The sequence below is a fragment of the Pholcus phalangioides genome, unplaced genomic scaffold, assembly GCF_987345545.1.
Source record: "Pholcus phalangioides strain wild (caught in Gottingen) unplaced genomic scaffold, Ppha-v1.0 ptg000001l_1, whole genome shotgun sequence".
NCBI lineage: Eukaryota > Metazoa > Arthropoda > Arachnida > Araneae > Pholcidae > Pholcus > Pholcus phalangioides.
The window spans coordinates 7114089-7131792 of record NW_028301594.1 but is presented as its reverse complement, the minus strand read 5'-3'; the positions used below and the strand labels follow the sequence as shown (position 1 = coordinate 7131792).

Here is a 17704-nt window from a genome sequence, read left to right as displayed (position 1 = left end):
ATGCCATAGCATTTGGTACTTAATTGTTAAATACAGTAATCAATAGATTAGATCAATCCATTGGATTTATCTAGAGCTCATGTCAACATATTTTGACCCTTAAAAGGGTCATTCAAGTATTACGTCAGCATCGGGGGGGGGGGGGGGGTTCGGATTTGCTGACTTTTGATGGCAACGGGGAGGGGGGGTTTGAAGGTTGCTTACGTCATCAACCACCCCCTTTTGAAAATATGAAATATTCCAAGCTGCTGAAGAAATTTTGCTGGCGTGGAGGGGGGGGGGGGTCAATGTTTAATGACTTTTGCTGACAAGGGAGGGAGGGTCAAAAATGGCTGAAAATCTGCTTACGTAATACTTGAATGGTCCCTTTCCTACAAAATGTTTTCCTATTTTACCCTCTTCCTCCTCCTAACCAGATCATGGCCCGCCGCTCTGTCTCAATAAAGAGATATAAGCGAGTGGTCAAAGAAGACCTGGGCGTATGTCGGACCCGGCTGTTTTATCCAGAAAACATAACTTGATGGAAATGCATTCCTTCAAGTCTACAATCGGGGGGGGGGGGGTGCGATGAGTCTTAAGCCCCGTTCCCGTTCACATGGAAAATAAAAAAAGCTAGTCTAAAACCCGCTTCAAGAATTTTCACCAATGACTGCTGTCCATTTCTTTCCTTACGAAGGGAAAAAGTCGTCAAGCGGGTGCTAGAACTCCTAATGCTACCGCAATATTTGCATATGCGCACGGGGCTTTAATAGCAGAGCCTCAACCAAAAAGTCATTCTGGCTATTAAACCGCAAATGCATCGTATAAATATTCCTCTGATCCAACGAAGAGAACAACTTCCAACGAATGGTATATGTCGGAATGTGTGGTGTATGTGTGTTCTGTGCTCAACGGGAAGTTTGTTTCTGGCGAATACTTATTATGTGTGTTCTAAGAAATGCTGTCATCTGTCCTCTGAATTGGAACAAACACCTTAGCAAGAATATTTTGGCGAATTTTGGATCCTGTAAGCTTGATTTAAAACCAACTTTAGCCGACTACCATTAATGCTGTGAGTGAGATTCAAACAAGGACCCTCGCAATGCCCATACGACCGCATGGCGGCAGTAATACTGACTACAAAGTGAAAGAAGATCGAAGTAACGTCTCTATTTTCTTCAAAAAACATTACTTTTGACTCTTCTTTCGAAAAATCACGAAACCAGTTGAAAACTAAAATTCTAGAAAAATATATAAAAAATTCTTTTTATGGAAGTTTTTATAAGTGTGAAAAAAGATTTATGCGATGAGATCGTGAGATGCTCGTGTAATGGACTTCATCTGAAGAAAAACTCCATTTTAGTTTTAGAAGTTATTCCTTGATGCCTTTTATGGCCTTGCATAATAATGATCGAATGAGCATTTATATAACCCTCCGTTCCTTCCCGACCCCGATTCGTTGGAATGCAGCTTAAAATCTAATAACAAAGGATATCGATTTGTTGTAAAACGAACGTATAAAATATTACGTGCACCAAGGTGATATTCTAGGCACTAAAACGTAGTTAATTAGCAATAACTAGTTCTGGTAACGAATAGGCTATAAATAGCCTGGTTCAGTACGTAGACTGGTGAAAGAAAATGTGATAAGAGACGTATCTTAATTGAGCTCAAATCATTGGTGTCCGGAACTGGAGATGTCCAATATTGACAAACACGATTGGCAGAGATTTTCCCGGAAAACCATTCTAACCGTGTCCTAAGAACACCCGAAAACAGCGAGCAACAACGCTGTATGTGACAGTATACGACCAATGAATGGTCGGGGGTCAGTTGATGACATAAATTCATCAAACAGATTGTTCAAGAAACAGTTTGTCGTAATATGACGCAATCAGGCTTTAGCGTCTGACCATATCACGCTGCTGTGCGTGTTAGGGGGAAGATGCTATGTCTCTGTAGTATAACGGTCAATGCGCTTACCTGGATTGCGAGAGTTCCTGGGTTAGATTCAAAAAGCGGAGACACCAAACTTTTTTTCCCATGTTGAAAAGGTCTAATATTGAAGTTAATAAGAATTTAGCATCTCACTAAATTTCTCGTGACTGAAACTTGGTGACAGTCATCCGAGCTACTTGGACTGCTATACGCTCTCGAGTGGGTCTACGTAAAAACTTTTCCATTCCATGTTTAACCCGTTTATGCCTTGAATCCCAGTTCGATATTTCGTTGAAATTGTACCAATTAAAAATATTTCACAAGAGATTTTTGAAAAATACATCTGCAGGAAGTACGACACTGGACGACGACAGGTATCCTCAATTGAGGACCAAAATATGACGATATATTTGAAAAAAAAAAGTTGAAGTGAAACGAAATTGAATTGTGTTTCTTATTCACATTAAACTCTAAATAATCAATTACAAAGGAATCACTTACATGAAAATACCAATATAATATCGATAATATAAGTTGGAAAACAAAAGTACCCATGAGGTAATAGAATACACCAATTTCAAGAGAGAGTTCATTTCTAAACCAGAAATGGCTTCTCGAGAATTTTATAGATGCCAGTCTTTCAATAGGGTTGTCACCTACAAGTGCTAAAATATATAACCTCTAGTTGCAAGGTTAAAATAATATATAAAGCCAAATCCTCGCTGCACTCTAATAAATACAGTGGGTACAAAAATAGGTTATATATAAATGTACATTATAATAATAGGTACTTGAAAATATCAATCGACCTGAAGCATTAACATGCTTCAACGAACTTCCTCTAAATGTCTGATAAACCCTGTGAAATTAATGAGCTCTTATCTTATATCGAACGAAAAAGCGACTTTTGTGATTCATTGAAGAGTTTCAGTAAATCCCCTCAGATGGAGGATTCCCGAAATTATATCGGAGAAAGACACGTGCAGTCGTAGTTTTCCCAGCAGAGAGTTATTCACCCAAACAACTCAAGAATATTATTATCCACAATCAACAGGGTTCGGGGGCTGGACTCGAACCAAAAGATGATATACCAAGGGAAACCAAAGCTACCGAGTAGATTAGAGTGGGGGCGGGAAAGGTCACACGCGAAAGCGAATTCCGGAAATGTTCACGATAATGAAAGCTACGGAAAGTAAGTGTATATACGTTATTTATACACTTTGAGAGCGTGAATCTCATCATGAAATCTCACTCATTCGTGAACTCACTGGAGAATCGTACAATGCACAGGAGGGCATCGCACGTGGAATTACAGTTGGATTAGCTGAATGCAGATTTGGTTACTAATGACCACGGAAAATATCATGGTCAAAATCACTGAAAGCTTCTTCGCACGGTCGACTAATAAAGATGAATGACTCCTTGAGAAGAATCCCTCGAGTGAGAATTCATAGTATATATATATAACGTTATATCCATTCATCAAGTCACGGCCAGTGCAATGGAAGCGACATGCAACTAATTCACTAGTAATTTATCACTATAAATACTACTAAGAGCTACAGAGAGAGAGAGACTACTATTTCTTATTTTTACCAGTATTTTTAGGATGCGCGGAATCATCGAAAATGAATCAACATGTGTGATTTCCCCCATTTTTATTTCCTGATTATGTTCTGGATACGTATGGTTGAAAGAACTTTTCTATTTCCATTTTTTATTTATATTAAATAATTATATTTATTAAAGAAATAATTCTTACATAAATGAAATAAATAATTCTTACATACAAGATATAACGAAGACTGGATGTTGTGAAGATATTTATTATTTGAGATGTTAATTTTTTAAGGAAGGAAAAAACTCATCTCTGCCTCTACCGGGAGTCGAACCCGGGTCCCTCGATTGCCGGACGAGTGCTCTGACCACTAAGCTACAGAGGAGAGCGCTTTCCTTCGCTGGAGCGTATATATGCCGAACGGAACCGTGCAATGGACGGTGAAACCGATCAGCTAATAGCTCATGGACGACGAGCCACCAGAGGGCTATATATATGACATAATTCTTACATAAATGAAATAAATAATTCTTACATAAATGAAATAAATAATTCTTACATAAATGAAATAAATAATTCTTACATAAATGAAATAAATAATTCTTACATAAATGAAATAAATAATTCTTACATAAATGAAATAAATAATTCTTACATAAATGAAATAAATAATTCTTACATAAATGAAATAAATAATTCTTACATAAATGAAATAAATAATTCTTACATAAATGAAATAAATAATTCTTACATAAATGAAATAAATAATTCTTACATAAATGAAATAAATAATTCTTACATAAATGAAATAAATAATTCTAGAATAAATGGAAAAATAATTTCGAAAGAAATTCATGAAAACTCAGTAGTAATGAGAAAAATAGTTCCAGAATTGATGAAAATTCAGAATTACTGAAAGAACTAATTTTTGAATTTTTGAAAAAAATAATTTCAGAATTAGTGAAAAAAAACAGGAATCAATGAGAGAAATAATTTCTAATATAAATTATGTTTCATAATTAGTATAAGAATATCTGCATAATTATTGAAAGAAATAATTTTTCGAGATATAATAATTTCAATATATCGTATTGGAAAGGAAATAATTTCAAAATTATCGAAATAAATAATTACAGAATAATTTAAAATGATTTTAGATTGAAATCAATCAGAATTAATTAAATGATTCGGTAATCAACCAGAAACTTTTCCAGAATTTTTGAAAAAAAAAAATATTTCAGAACTAATCGATAACTAATAAAATAAATAATTTCAGAAAAAAATTATTCTACAATTATTTTTGCCCCTGTTCAATACGGGATCCCATTGGCCATTCTACTGTATATTAAGATCTGACTATAAATTACATGAGAATCCCTTGCTTATCTGAATTCTATCTTATAATTATAAGTACTTCAGTATTAGTTAGTGGTCCGCTGGCTTCATGGGAAGTTACAATCTGGCCCACATTGTTTGGAAGGTTGAAGACTCCAACTCTATCCGTTTATGAAATAGTGAATTAACACTAGTGAGATACGAACATAAATAACTGAGCTTATCTGACAAGGTGCCGTCCCAAAAAATTATGAATAATTCAAGTACATTGATCTCACCCAGAAATTCACAAAAACCAAAAAAATAGTGGTGAAGTGCAATTATTACAGCACTACACATAACAAGCATTACACAGAAACAAAAAACTTTACGTCAGGTTGCACTACACGTACACGCACATTCCCGCATGTACCGATTCGTTGGGGGGTTCCGCGGGGGGGGGTGCATTTGGGGTGTAGCAGTAGTAGGTAGGGCCTCCAAAAAATGGCTCGGGGATCCATGATGTTCTTAAGTCAGCCACCTCGTTGGGCAATTTGCCTGTTGTGGCGTCGTATTTGTATTTGTATTTGTATTTGTATTAAAGACGCAAAAAAACTATTAAAATGACAACAATTGGCTATACATCACCTCTCAAGCTTCTTGGAGGATATCTATAAAACTTCCTTTCACTTTCTTTCCTCCACTTCTCTCTTCCATAGCAACTTCTTTTTCCCCCACTCTCTCTCCCCCTTTCTTTGTCTGGGCTGCACAAACACAACACCATCTACAGCAGATGGTGTTAGCTATAGCCAGTTTAAATAGTAGATTTATCCTTATCAAGGCACCTTAGTGTTGGCTGTACCTTATCATGTGTTTGAATGACGTCACTCTAACACTCTAGGGCAGCGGTTCTCAACCGGTGCTGGGGCTCCGCGGCCACTCGAGGAAAATATAAAAAAACAGTAATTTGAAAAAAATAATTATAATCACTTTAGAATAATCAAAATAAATCAGTGATTTTGCTGAATAAGTAGAAAATAGGTCTACGGAGCTCCGCCATAGAAATTATATGCCAAAAAGGGCTCCGCGAGTCAAAAAAGGTTGAGAACCGCTGCTCTAGGGTTGCGGGATTTTTAAATTGATTCTTGGCATTTATTGGCTTCAAAATATTAATATATTTAAAAAAATTTGTGAATGACCAACAATAATTCCGCCGGACTTATTTATATTTTCGTGCATAGTGAAACAAGTAGAATCAGTGGTAATTTTTGTAAAGCTTTTTAAAGACATCATCTTGGCACCCTTTCCTTGTGAGTAAGTTTCTTTGGATAAAATACTCATTCAGGAATTTCCAGAAAAATGTCGTAAAACTCTGCGAGAAACTTACCTTTTTATTAAGGTTTGCGAAAGTCGAGATAAACATGTACTATATTATTGTAAACAAAATTTTTATGTACTTTACGAAAAATATGTTTATGATGTTCAAAGATATAATCCCCCGAAACTCCATTATAATCCCGTGAAATCTTAACGAGAGAAAATTAGTAGAAAATTAGATAAAACGTTAACCAAGAATCATTATTTCCTCTACGAAATTCCCCAAAAGTACGGAAATTAAATTTTTAGAAACAACGACGAAAACAAGTCCCTAAACCGCGTAAAATTACTCGGAAATTCTTTTCGAGAGGTCATAAATAATCCAAAAATATGGATTTTTCTACGAAACAAAAATAAAATAAAATAAAGATTGTAACAATATATTTTCCCTCTCAATATCTAGACCTGTCTCTCGCGGACATGGCTGCTGAGTTGATGTATCGCATTCAGCCACACGTTCAGCGGCAGATCAACGTTTCTTATCCGCTGGGAAGATTTTGTGTTTCATCCTCGTCAAAATATGTGGAGAGCGAATTTCCGCAGTCCTTGACATTTATCGTTTCCGAAAGATTTTGTCCACGAGAGACAGAGACTTTTGAAAAGACGGGAGATTTCTCTTCACACCTTCCCTATTATATTCCGATACGATCCATTCAAACAGCTTGACTTAATGCCGCTATTATATGAGAAGATTCATTGCCGAGTGGCTCGTCTCGGACATTTCCGTAATTAATCTATGTAAAGTAGTGAGAAGTGCTGCCATATTAAAATTGTCTATGTTTTATTTCAGAAAATAAAACCCCAAGCATAATCTAAAGACACAATCAAAAGTTCGCTGTAACCTTAAACACAGGGTGGGCGAGAGGTCCTGGACACATTTTGAAAATTAATAAAAAATCAACCAATTGACGTAGAAAGGTGCGGTTTGCTATAATATTTACTGTACTTATTGTCACCCGGAACAGAGGTGCACAACCTTATCCGTCCACGGGCAACGCCTCCTAGGTGTCTATCTAGGAGGCTTTGCCATGGGTCAGATATGTGTATTTCTGCCGCTCGTAGGCCAGAAACTGTAATATATATATAAGGTAAATGATATTGTCATATAATACGATATGACCTGTATTTTACGGGACGTTCCCGTAATTTTGGCCGTTCTGACTTTTCCATGAAAAATATCTTGATTTTCAATGAATCTTACATGAGTATTTATTTTTTTTTATTCAAATCAGGGATTAAGATTACAAATTATATGATGATAATTATGATCCTCTGATTATTATAATCAGTCATAAAAATATATTCGTTTCAAATATTTGTCAAACGTGTAAGTTTTTTTCTGGTGAATTAAATTTTAGCCAATTAAGCGTGCTACGGTAGTCCTCTATCCCCCCCCCCCATCGGGGTGTTTTTAGCGATTTCAGCAACAGTCGGCAAATTAAATTCTCTTTGGTTAATTTTTTGGCTATAATTAGCAACTTCACTTTCCTATGACAATTTTTTCGCCTCTAATTGGCAACTTTACTTGATTGATTATGACAATTTTTTCGATGGTAATTGGTGATGGCTCGTATGGATTTCAATTTCCCGTATTTTTATGAATACGTTATGCTCAGCCTTTTACTACTGATACTTTTCTATGGAAATGCCTTTTGCAACCGGATGAAACTCCTTGGATAAAAGTCGCAGAACACCCGAATTGTTTTGCGACTTTGTATATGAGTGTGGACATGGCCTTAGTAGACACGTGGGTTGATATGGAGTGTCGATCGGAGTTGTCAGAGCTACAAAGAGTGCTCATATTGAAATTTAGTCGTAATAAATATTAACTGCGCACTATCCGTGTCGTATTTTGTTGTTATATCGAGTTTTGTGATAGGGCGCTCCATCTCTGAGTAAAATTTTCAATGATTTTTAATTTATTAAAAAAAGCTAAGCCATATGATAAGTATTCTAGTTCAAGCCGTTTTTTATGTCAATTGGTTGATTTTTTATGGTTTTTAAAATGTGTCCATGATCTCTCGCCCTTCTTGTATCGTCATCCAGATCAAAACACTTTCATCAATTAACACGATCCATGTCTCGTTAATGGTCACTATATATTGTTCAGATGGTTTTTTAGTTGTTGACAGGCTCAGAAATTAATTTTGCGTCAATTCAATTGAATTTAATAGAATCTGTATAGAAATGAACTTTTTGATAATGTACCGATGTTCTTAAGCACTTCGAGCACAATATTCCGGTTTCTCAACAGGGATTTTTTAACCTTATGCGATAATTAGACGAAGGCCAAGGATAAGATGTTGACTCAAACAAGGCCCAGGCTCTATCACCGATTGGCAGCTTCAGCTATTGCCTCGAAGAGGGACGAAACCATGTCCAAATGTACATGCGGGAATGTGCGTGTACATGTAGTGAAACCTGACGTCAAGTTTTTTTTTGTTTCTCTGTAATGCTTGTTATGTGTAGTGCTGCCATCTGCCACCAGTTTTTCTAACTATGAGTGAAGTGTTATGATTGAATGATTTATCGTTGTAGGACTGTTGCTCTCTGTGGGGAGACTTTTTAACGGGGAGATCGGCTCGCATTTGCGCCTTGAAGTTGGGAACCACAGAAAACCAACTTCAGCCGACCACCACTGTGGGGTTCGAACCCGGATCCTCGCATCGCGAGTCCGTCACTATAACCTTTCGACCACCACAGCGAGTGCGACCACATAACATTGCAAGGATTTACTTAACAGCAAAGCATGTGCCTAACGAGCACAGGCACCGTTCGGTAATGTTTGCTTGGTGAACGGGTTTGATCTGAATGACGTAGTATGAGAAACAGAATAGCTTTATTTTATAGATGGTTCTATTCACTGGTGATACTGATTCGAAGGGTCATACGCATGCTGTGTCGCCAGTCGACTGTTCGATTGCCGTAGATATCCACCTGGTGACTATTTTCGGAGAAAATAAGCTTGAAAAAGTTATTCGGAACTGACGGCTCATGGAACAGTATAAGATGAAGTTTATCGCGCTGTTCACCAGAGCCAGGAGGTCTATGAGTTCTCCGAAGTTCAAGTACACCTGTGTGAAGAAGACTTTGCCCAGAATTCCGCTCATTAGAGCGAGGATGCCCGAGGGGAATTCCGTGATTAGGAACAGCAGGAGAATAGCTAGGAGCATCCGGGTCGTCCGATCGTGGGCCTTGTTGTCGTTTTCGACATGACTCTTGAGCCTTTGTTTCCTCAGGTTTGCTTCATACAGCACTCGTATCAGGGCTAAGCTCAGCCCGGTCAACGCGATGCAAGGTATCAGTTTTGTCAGGACACTGAACATCCAAAAGTTAATTTTCTCGAGCACGAGATTATTCTGCTGAGCGATGTCACTGAATCCAACTTGGTACAGGATTTTGTTGTCGAATTCTTTCCTGTTTATCGTAAAGGTCAAATAGGAGGGTAGACAGAAGAGAGCGCAGTTCAGGTAAGTAGACACTATTGCGCACTTCGCCCTCGGCATACTGCACCAGGTTTTACTGGCAACGGGGAAACTCACCGAGACGAACCTCCAGATCGCCAACGTGACCGTCAGCCATATCGAAATCGTGTGGCATACGACTGTGAAGTGAGCATGGAATAACGTAAACACTGCCCAGCCGTACGAGAACTTCTCTTCGTACGTCTGGTTCAGGTGGATATAGTTATGGATGCAGTGCGGTAGATACGAAGCCATCACGAACATATCGGCCACTGCCAGACCGGTAAGTATTGCATTCGTTGGCGAGATCATGTCCTTCCGAGTGAGGACGATTATATTGAGGACGTTGGCGAATATCCCGAAGATGCAGACTGTAATCGCTATGTAGCCGTGAACCAACAGGTAACTCAATCGGAAGCTTCTGAACTGGTCTCCATAATAAGGCCTCGCTGTAAACGGAACCACACCGTCCGTTGAAGAAGTCACATTGGCAGAAATATTGGCGTAATCGAGTTCTTCGATCCACTGGTACTCATTGCTGATGCTGCTGCTGTTGAGATGGTACATCATCGGATCGATCCTCTGTTCATTAATGTAATCAAACTGCATCGTTGTTGGAGACGTTTCCCATTCTTTTCGTATCGTATCAAGTCTTTTCAGCTATCGGTCATAAACTGATGATAAGGCGATGCCTTAGGAAAAATAGTTGTATCTCTCTCTATTGTCATTATTCTGAAAGAAAAAGACAAATAACACTAAAAAATAAATTTTAATTACACGTTAAAATAAATATACAATACTAACACTTTCTTTCTTTCAAACCCAGTACAACTCAGGTCTATCGCCATCTATGAGCAATTTACTACCCAGTGAGTTGTGCCGGAAGTGTGGGTGTGTGTACTTAACAGTCTGAGCGCGTATATAGTGTTGTGTCTGATTTTTCAGTGCTGCAACATGATATAATGGAATTGAGGTCCTAAATACACTTTCTCGTGGCATAGCCTGTAATTGAAAATATCTATGGGCTTCCGTCCATCCGCGTGCCCTGACCAGCGTGAATTGGTAGAAGATTATAGACGAAAAATACCTTCCAAAGCAGGGGTTCATAACCATCGGCCCGCTAAGGAGGTTCCATCCGGCTGGCGAAAATTATTTCGGAAGTAAAGTATCAACCCACACTTCATGATACAGATATTTTCCTGGGCAGACCATGTGTTTTTTGAGAAAAATAAGGGTGATCGGTATCCCCCTCACGAATGAGATAAGAGGTGAATAAACAGGTAGAGCTGGAAAAAAATTTCTTCCATCTGCTTATGGATGAGATATCTTATCCGTAACCGTTAAGGTGTTTAGGTGACCCATTACAGGTTATCAAATCGCATTTCGTCGGCAGTTCAATAAAAGATTGAGCACCATTGCAAGCAAAAGGGGCATAAACTCCATCACGAACTCAAGGCTGGCATTGTTTGCAGCATACATGCCTAACGCAAGGCCAAATGTGGCCCTCGGAGTCATCTGATGTGGCCCGTGACCTCAAATTTAATTTTGCAAAATTGAACTAAGCGGCACATTTACACATGACAGAAATGATCCGTGGAACATTTCCAGATCACTCAAGTGGATCGTGGCACATTGCCAGATAACAGATGTGACGTACTGTTTCAGAGCACATAAGCGGCCCACGGCACATTTCGGTTGAGTATCCTTGAGTATAGGGACAGAGAGAGAGAGAGAGAGGTGGCAGCACCACTAAACACGAAACATGCATACCTCTGACGACATAAATGCATTAGAGCCACGCATACATTCAGGACATAAATTCCGGTATGTACCAAAATTCGTTAGAAATTCCGAAGAGGATAGTTAACGAGTTGTATGTATAATGTTAAGTATTCTGAAGTTGGTTTTCTGTGGTTCCCAACTTCGAGGCGCAAATGCGGGCCGATCTCCTCGTTAAAAAGTCTCGCTACAGAGAGCAACAGTCCTACAAACAGTACAAATATTCAGTCACTACACATCACTCACTTCACTTCTGAGATATAGATGGCAGCACTGAAAAATCATACACAACACTAGATACGCACTCAGACTGTTAGGTACACACACTTACAATTCCGGCATAGCTCACTAGGTAGTAAATTGCCTATGGCAATAGACCTGAGTTGTGCTCGGTTTGAAAAAAAAAAAATGTTAAGTATTAGTCTTCACAGGAGCATGAAAGACTAAATTCTGTCTGGCCACATCCAACAATAGAATTAGTTGATGATGTAGCAATATACGAAGGATACAAGTTATGGTAGGGTAAGTGTACCACTTTTGCTCACTCTACCAGTTTTAGCCACACTAGACCAGTTTGTCCAGTATTTAACCTATGATTTAATATTAACCAATAAGATGCATTCTTACACCTTCCACAAACGCTATTTTATCATTTACAATCTCATTGGTCAATTTATTCATAACATGTGACTTGCAAGAAGAATAAATGCATGAACCTGTAGTATGCGTTCACAAGTGTTAAGTTCTTTGTTTAGGAGCAAGGTTTTACAAAATATATTAAAATTGGCCAAAATAGGTAGCATATATGTTCCACTTTTGGCAACATGATTCATTATGTATTACGGGTTTTTTATCCATTAAATTTATTTCAGAGCATCTGGATAAAATGAAAGCAGCTAATTTATTATTGTTTCTATTTGTACATAGTAATGAAATGACCCAGTTAAGAAAAGGGCAAGCGATGTTTCAATCAGAACAATGTTTTGTAGCAAATGAAGTTAAGGCCATTCAAAATGGAATGCCTGCACCAAAGGCTAGTAAAGTTTTTGGAGTGCCTCGCTCTACTTTGTGCCACAAGATTGCAGGACAGGCACCATTTTCCACTGGCCATGTTGGTCCTCCAAATATATTAGGGCTTGAGGTAGATAATCAACTGGAAGAGTGGATTTTGGAAATTGCAAGAATGATGAAATTTCCTATCAACAAAAAACGAACACTTTTTAATTCTATCCAGAAAATTTTTGAGACAGCAAAACTAGAAACTCCATTCCAAGATGGAAGACTAGGCAGAAAATTGCACGATTCTTTTATGAAATGGCATCCCAAAATCAGTTGTAAGAAAGCTGCTGAGTAAATAAAGCACGGCCAAATATTACAAAGAACAAAATCAGAAATTGGTTTATTGAGGTGAAAGATACCCTTTGTGTGAAGAAGCAGGTGTTTTAGAAAATCCGCACATGGTGTTACATTGACGAGACTTCATTTTTTTTATCTCCTAAAGATTCCCGTGTCATGGCTCCGAAAGGGGAAAACACTCCAACTATATAAACCTTACTCGAATGATGAAGAGTATTCTTTTATGTGCATAGACAGCACTAATTTCAAGGATGATTTTGCTGAATTTAGCAATGAATTTGATTAATGATTCTATCCAATATCACTCAAATTTCAAGTTAAAAAAAATAAGAGCGCTTGATTTTTTTTATTAACACCCATTAAAATGTTTGTTTAATAATGTATTGGAGTGGTCAAAACTGATGTAGAGGTAGCCAAAAGTAGTACAAATTGAGGTAATTTGATTAATGATTAAAATTAATGATCATCCCTATAATCTATAATATTATGTAACAAGATTTTGTAACTAACAGCAAGCCAATTAAATTTACTAAATAACGGTGCTAGTATGACTTAATAAACTTCGACCCGTGATCGACTGCTAATTTTTCATTTCAAATTTTCTCTAAACGTGTCCAAAAAGGGAGCATCTACTCTATACTTGGGAAGTTTAGAAAATATCATTCCACATAAAGACTCTTCACAAAGGTCCAAGAAATAAATAAATTTTCAATGCTTGCTTAAATTTAATTTAAATTTCAGCATATAATTACACAATCCAGGAACTAAATCAATTGCCATTTTTCTTTTGCTTACAAATACAGGTTTTTTAAGTTAATTAATTCCTCCAGTAAAAATCAATTGACGTTTCCCGTGAATAAAAGAAAATTACAAATGGGAATTCATCAATAAAAAAAAGGTGTGGACATAAATATTTCATGAATTGGGGCAACAGACTTGAATTATCTCACAAAAAAAAAAAATAATAATACACCTACGATTTCTCTCGAAGTCATTTGCGTCACTTCCTATTCAAGACTGAAGTTATTGAGATACACCATTGTATGACATGGTGTTCATTGATTTTGCCTATCCAAATGGAAAATTTCCCATACATATATTTTTAGGTTATTTCTAACAAAACAATTCCAATAAATAACATAGATTACATTGCTGTTTACATTCGGGTCTTTCTTGTAATTTGCCTTCGTTTTCTACGAGTTAGTATTAGCCTTAGTTCGTTTCTTCACACACACACACTTTCTATCAAATTACCATACTATTGAAATTGGTATTTCAATTCAGTTTAATCTTCGCTTTGCCGAACTTATCGGAACTTTATAACGTTTCAAACATTTCACAAGGAATTAAACGCTAAACGATAAATTCTCCTCAACAATCTTTGTTCTCTTAAGCTCGAAAACTCAATTCAGATTGCGGAATGTCGAGGAAATCGAGGGAATTTGTGTACGTCATTTGCATGGGCTTATCCGCTAAAACTCTGATATTCTGCATAGAAATCTCCTCAATGTTATCGAGTGCTTTCGTAAGACTTCATTCCGAATCCAACCAAGAGTTTACATAAAATTACAATTAGCTATAAATTCGAGCCAATGTCGCGAGTGTGAAGTTACAGAGTATAATAAAGTGGTACAATTTATTTTCGATTTATCGAATGGCTCTGGATCTGGTTACGATGCGCAGTGGATGGAACGTTTCAAGGATTTTGATCCACGTCAAAGATGGTAAATTCTGCTTAAAGGACCTATGGCGCCTGTGCTGTTGGTACATTAGAACCCGATAAAGTCACATTAAACGCGAAATTTAAGTGCTATATATAAAATTATCCCAATACACTAAAACTTCGATTAACCATCACCGTTGGGACAAAGGCTGTGAGATAACAGAAATCTCTTAATACATATGTACAGTAACGTGATTTCACTGGCTTTGGATAATAAAATCCTTTCGAAGTGAATAATGCATACATATTGTGTTTAATTATACACAAAACGATCAATATAAACTATAATATAAGGTCAGCCCAGAAATTTGCGACATTGAAAATAGCGTTCTTTATATGCCGTACCTCTTCCAAAATTCTTTGACAGTCGCGGCATCATCAGATAAGAGCAAGCCTTCAATAAAAGCTTTTCTGTAACGTCGCTTCATATTTCTAATTATGCCCCGGTCCATAGCCTGGATAAGTGGAGTTGTATTCGCTGGGAGAAAGAGACATGTTATGAAACAAAAAAGGCTTTCGTGGCCATCGTGTAAATTAAAAGATTTCTCGAAAATGTTCGCACTCGTGAGAACGAAACGTCGAAAGACGAAAACTGTACTTCACGTCGGCCAAAAAACCCGAAAACTTAAGCTAAATTCTAATTTAGAGACGTTATTTTGCCATCATTACTTTTGAGTTCACAAGTGGGGTGTGTCGGGGCATTGTCCATTAACAGCAGTGCTTCCTGCGGCAACTGATTTTCGGCCAAATGAGCTCTAATTTGAGGCACGAAAACTTTGTGGAACAATTCTGAAAAAATTGCTTGGTCCATCCAAGCACTTTTTTGGGCATAAAAATAGTTCATGGGCAATGCGTTCATGTTTAAATTTTTGAAAGCGTGTGGTTTTTTTTTATTTACCAATTACAAGCAGGGGTAATCTATGATTTGCTGGTGGAATTTGCACAGACCATAGTAGAGATCCGATCTTTTTGGACCTTAAAACCTGCGCGGCTGTTTTTCTCCGTGTATATTTTTTTAGACGATGACGGATAACAAAAACTGACAGTTAAATGAGTGACGGTTAATTGAAGTTTTGCTGTATTTGTATTCATGGAATGAGTTTAAGTTATCCGACTGAGTTTGAAACGTCATTTTGGAAGAAAAAATATAGATTTTTTTAGGTATTCATTTTTATTTTTTGTGAAAGAGCCATCTCTTGTTTTATTTATATGACGCTTAGAAACGAAGTTACGTCCACTTCAGTGTTACGTTTTCACATTAAAGTAATAGTTGAATAAAAACTTTTAACCTTTTTTTACGCGTATATATTAACTCACTAGAAGGACTTTTATTCCCTTGGCGTCACAGAGTGTCTCTGTCATCGTAATGTCGTTTTTTGTGGGGGGTTTTGGTGTTGTTTTCAGTTTTTTTTATTGTATTGTTACGGAAATTATGCAAATAGTCATTATTTATCATGTATTATGTCAATTTTCACCTTAAAATAATCTCTCAATCTCTCATTAATACAACTACCCTGTAAATATCGCCAAGTTGGCACGTTTGGCAACAGCGCTGATTCGTTGGCAATGTCATAACACTAAAGGGAAAAGCTAGGATCTCACGAGATGGTAGAATTCTCTCGAACCTCCTCCCATCCCTGTAAAGTGGTACCACCTTATAGAAGCTGTTTATTGAATTTTGGTCGGAAGACAAGTTCTTATTTGTATGTCGCGCTCTTTTTGTCGGCAGTGTTTCATCGAAATTCGCTGCTTGTGAATACGTGTACATAGTTGTTCTTTATATACAAATAAATTCTGTACAATAAATCTGTGCTGTCCGTGAAGTTGATTCGTGCTTTGTCATCTCGAGTGTCGTGAGACATTATCCGGAACAGTATGTAAAAAAATGCTTCTCTTAACGGACACCCCTCCGATGCTGCCACCGCTCTTTTACTGCCAAATAATTACGTCTTTGGCAATTCAAGTGTGTCTTGGTAAAATGTTAAACTCTTCCATAGGACAAGCTAAAGTGACGGCACGTTGACACGACTCACGACGTGACAATGATTCGCATATACATAAGGAAAAACTCTCAAATTGGCGATAAAGTTGGTATTTTGAAGATGGGACATTCTCTCGGAGCGCCATTTTAACCAACAGCGAACCCTTAAAAGAAATGGGCCTTCTAGAACTGGAAGTATTATAAACGTTGTGAATGCCATTAACAGGACTATAGGCCTACTATATATTTTTTCAACGATTTTTTCTGCCACAGGACTTCTTTACGGCCGTTCCGTTTTTACTACGGCAATAAAAGTTTGTTTCCATCCAACCAATAGCAAGTAATGTCTCTTGCTCGAGTTTTCCCACTTGAAGCGGTGATCCTTCTTCTTCCGTTATGCACAAAAACATCACTGACTGATGTCAAAACTTGGGTGCTCCATCCGGCTTAATAGAATTGCTTTTCATTGCTCTTATGGGAAGCATTTTTCATAAACTACCTAGGTATATTGCTTACTCGAGTTCATCATTGTTTCTTTTTGTCATCGAAGAAAACACATTAATCTAAATTTTACACGTTCTTCACAATAGATGATGGACGTATACGTAAAAGTATATGCGATTATTCTCCTGGAAAGTAACTCCATTTTGAACCATCTTGTTTTATTCTATGACTCGAATCTTCAATGAATTAAATGCCTCACTATATCATTTATTGCACCAGGGAACTCTATTTCGACAGCTTTACAATCTTTTACGTTTTGGGCTTCAGGTCCTCCTTTCCATTTCTGGTCCTCTCACTACTGTTGAACACCACGCAAATTTTCAATGTGTCGATATGAGTTGTATTGCCATCAGCATCGATAGCAAGTTCGTTCTGGTACGAATAAACGGATGCAATGACTGCACACCAACACGTCGTTGACGTGCTGCAGACTATAATGTCACACTACCTTTTTATCTTTAGATCTTTATTTCTTTTTTTTTTCAAATCGAGCACAACTCCGGTCTAACGCCACGGGCAATTTACTACCGAGTGAGTTACACTGAAAGTGTGAGTGTGTGTGTGCCTATCAGCCTTAACACATATACAATGTTGTACCTGATTTTTTTTTTTCAGAGCTGCCATCTATATTTCAGAAGTTAAATTAAGTGTGTGAGAAGTGTAATGATTGAATATTTGTGATCGGTTCGCATTCGCGCTTTGAAGTTGAAAACCACAGAAAACCAACTTTA

At 37.4% G+C, this 17704-nt stretch overlaps 1 protein-coding gene and 1 long non-coding RNA gene across 2 annotated transcripts in view; one reads left to right on the top strand and one right to left on the bottom strand.

Moving 5' to 3' along the window:
• Positions 1-17704, top strand: part of LOC149089774 (uncharacterized) — a 71385-nt gene that overhangs the window by 39092 nt on the left and 14589 nt on the right. The gene's annotated exons all lie outside the window — the stretch shown is intronic.
• Positions 8848-17704, bottom strand: part of LOC149089773 (G protein-coupled receptor dmsr-1-like) — a 31881-nt gene continuing 23024 nt past the window's right edge. The window contains exon 2 of the mRNA XM_089246148.1: positions 8848-10362. Coding sequence (XP_089102274.1) covers positions 9052-10239 — 1188 coding nt within the window. The 5' untranslated portion in view covers positions 10240-10362 and the 3' untranslated portion in view covers positions 8848-9051. The remainder of the gene's footprint in view (positions 10363-17704) is intronic.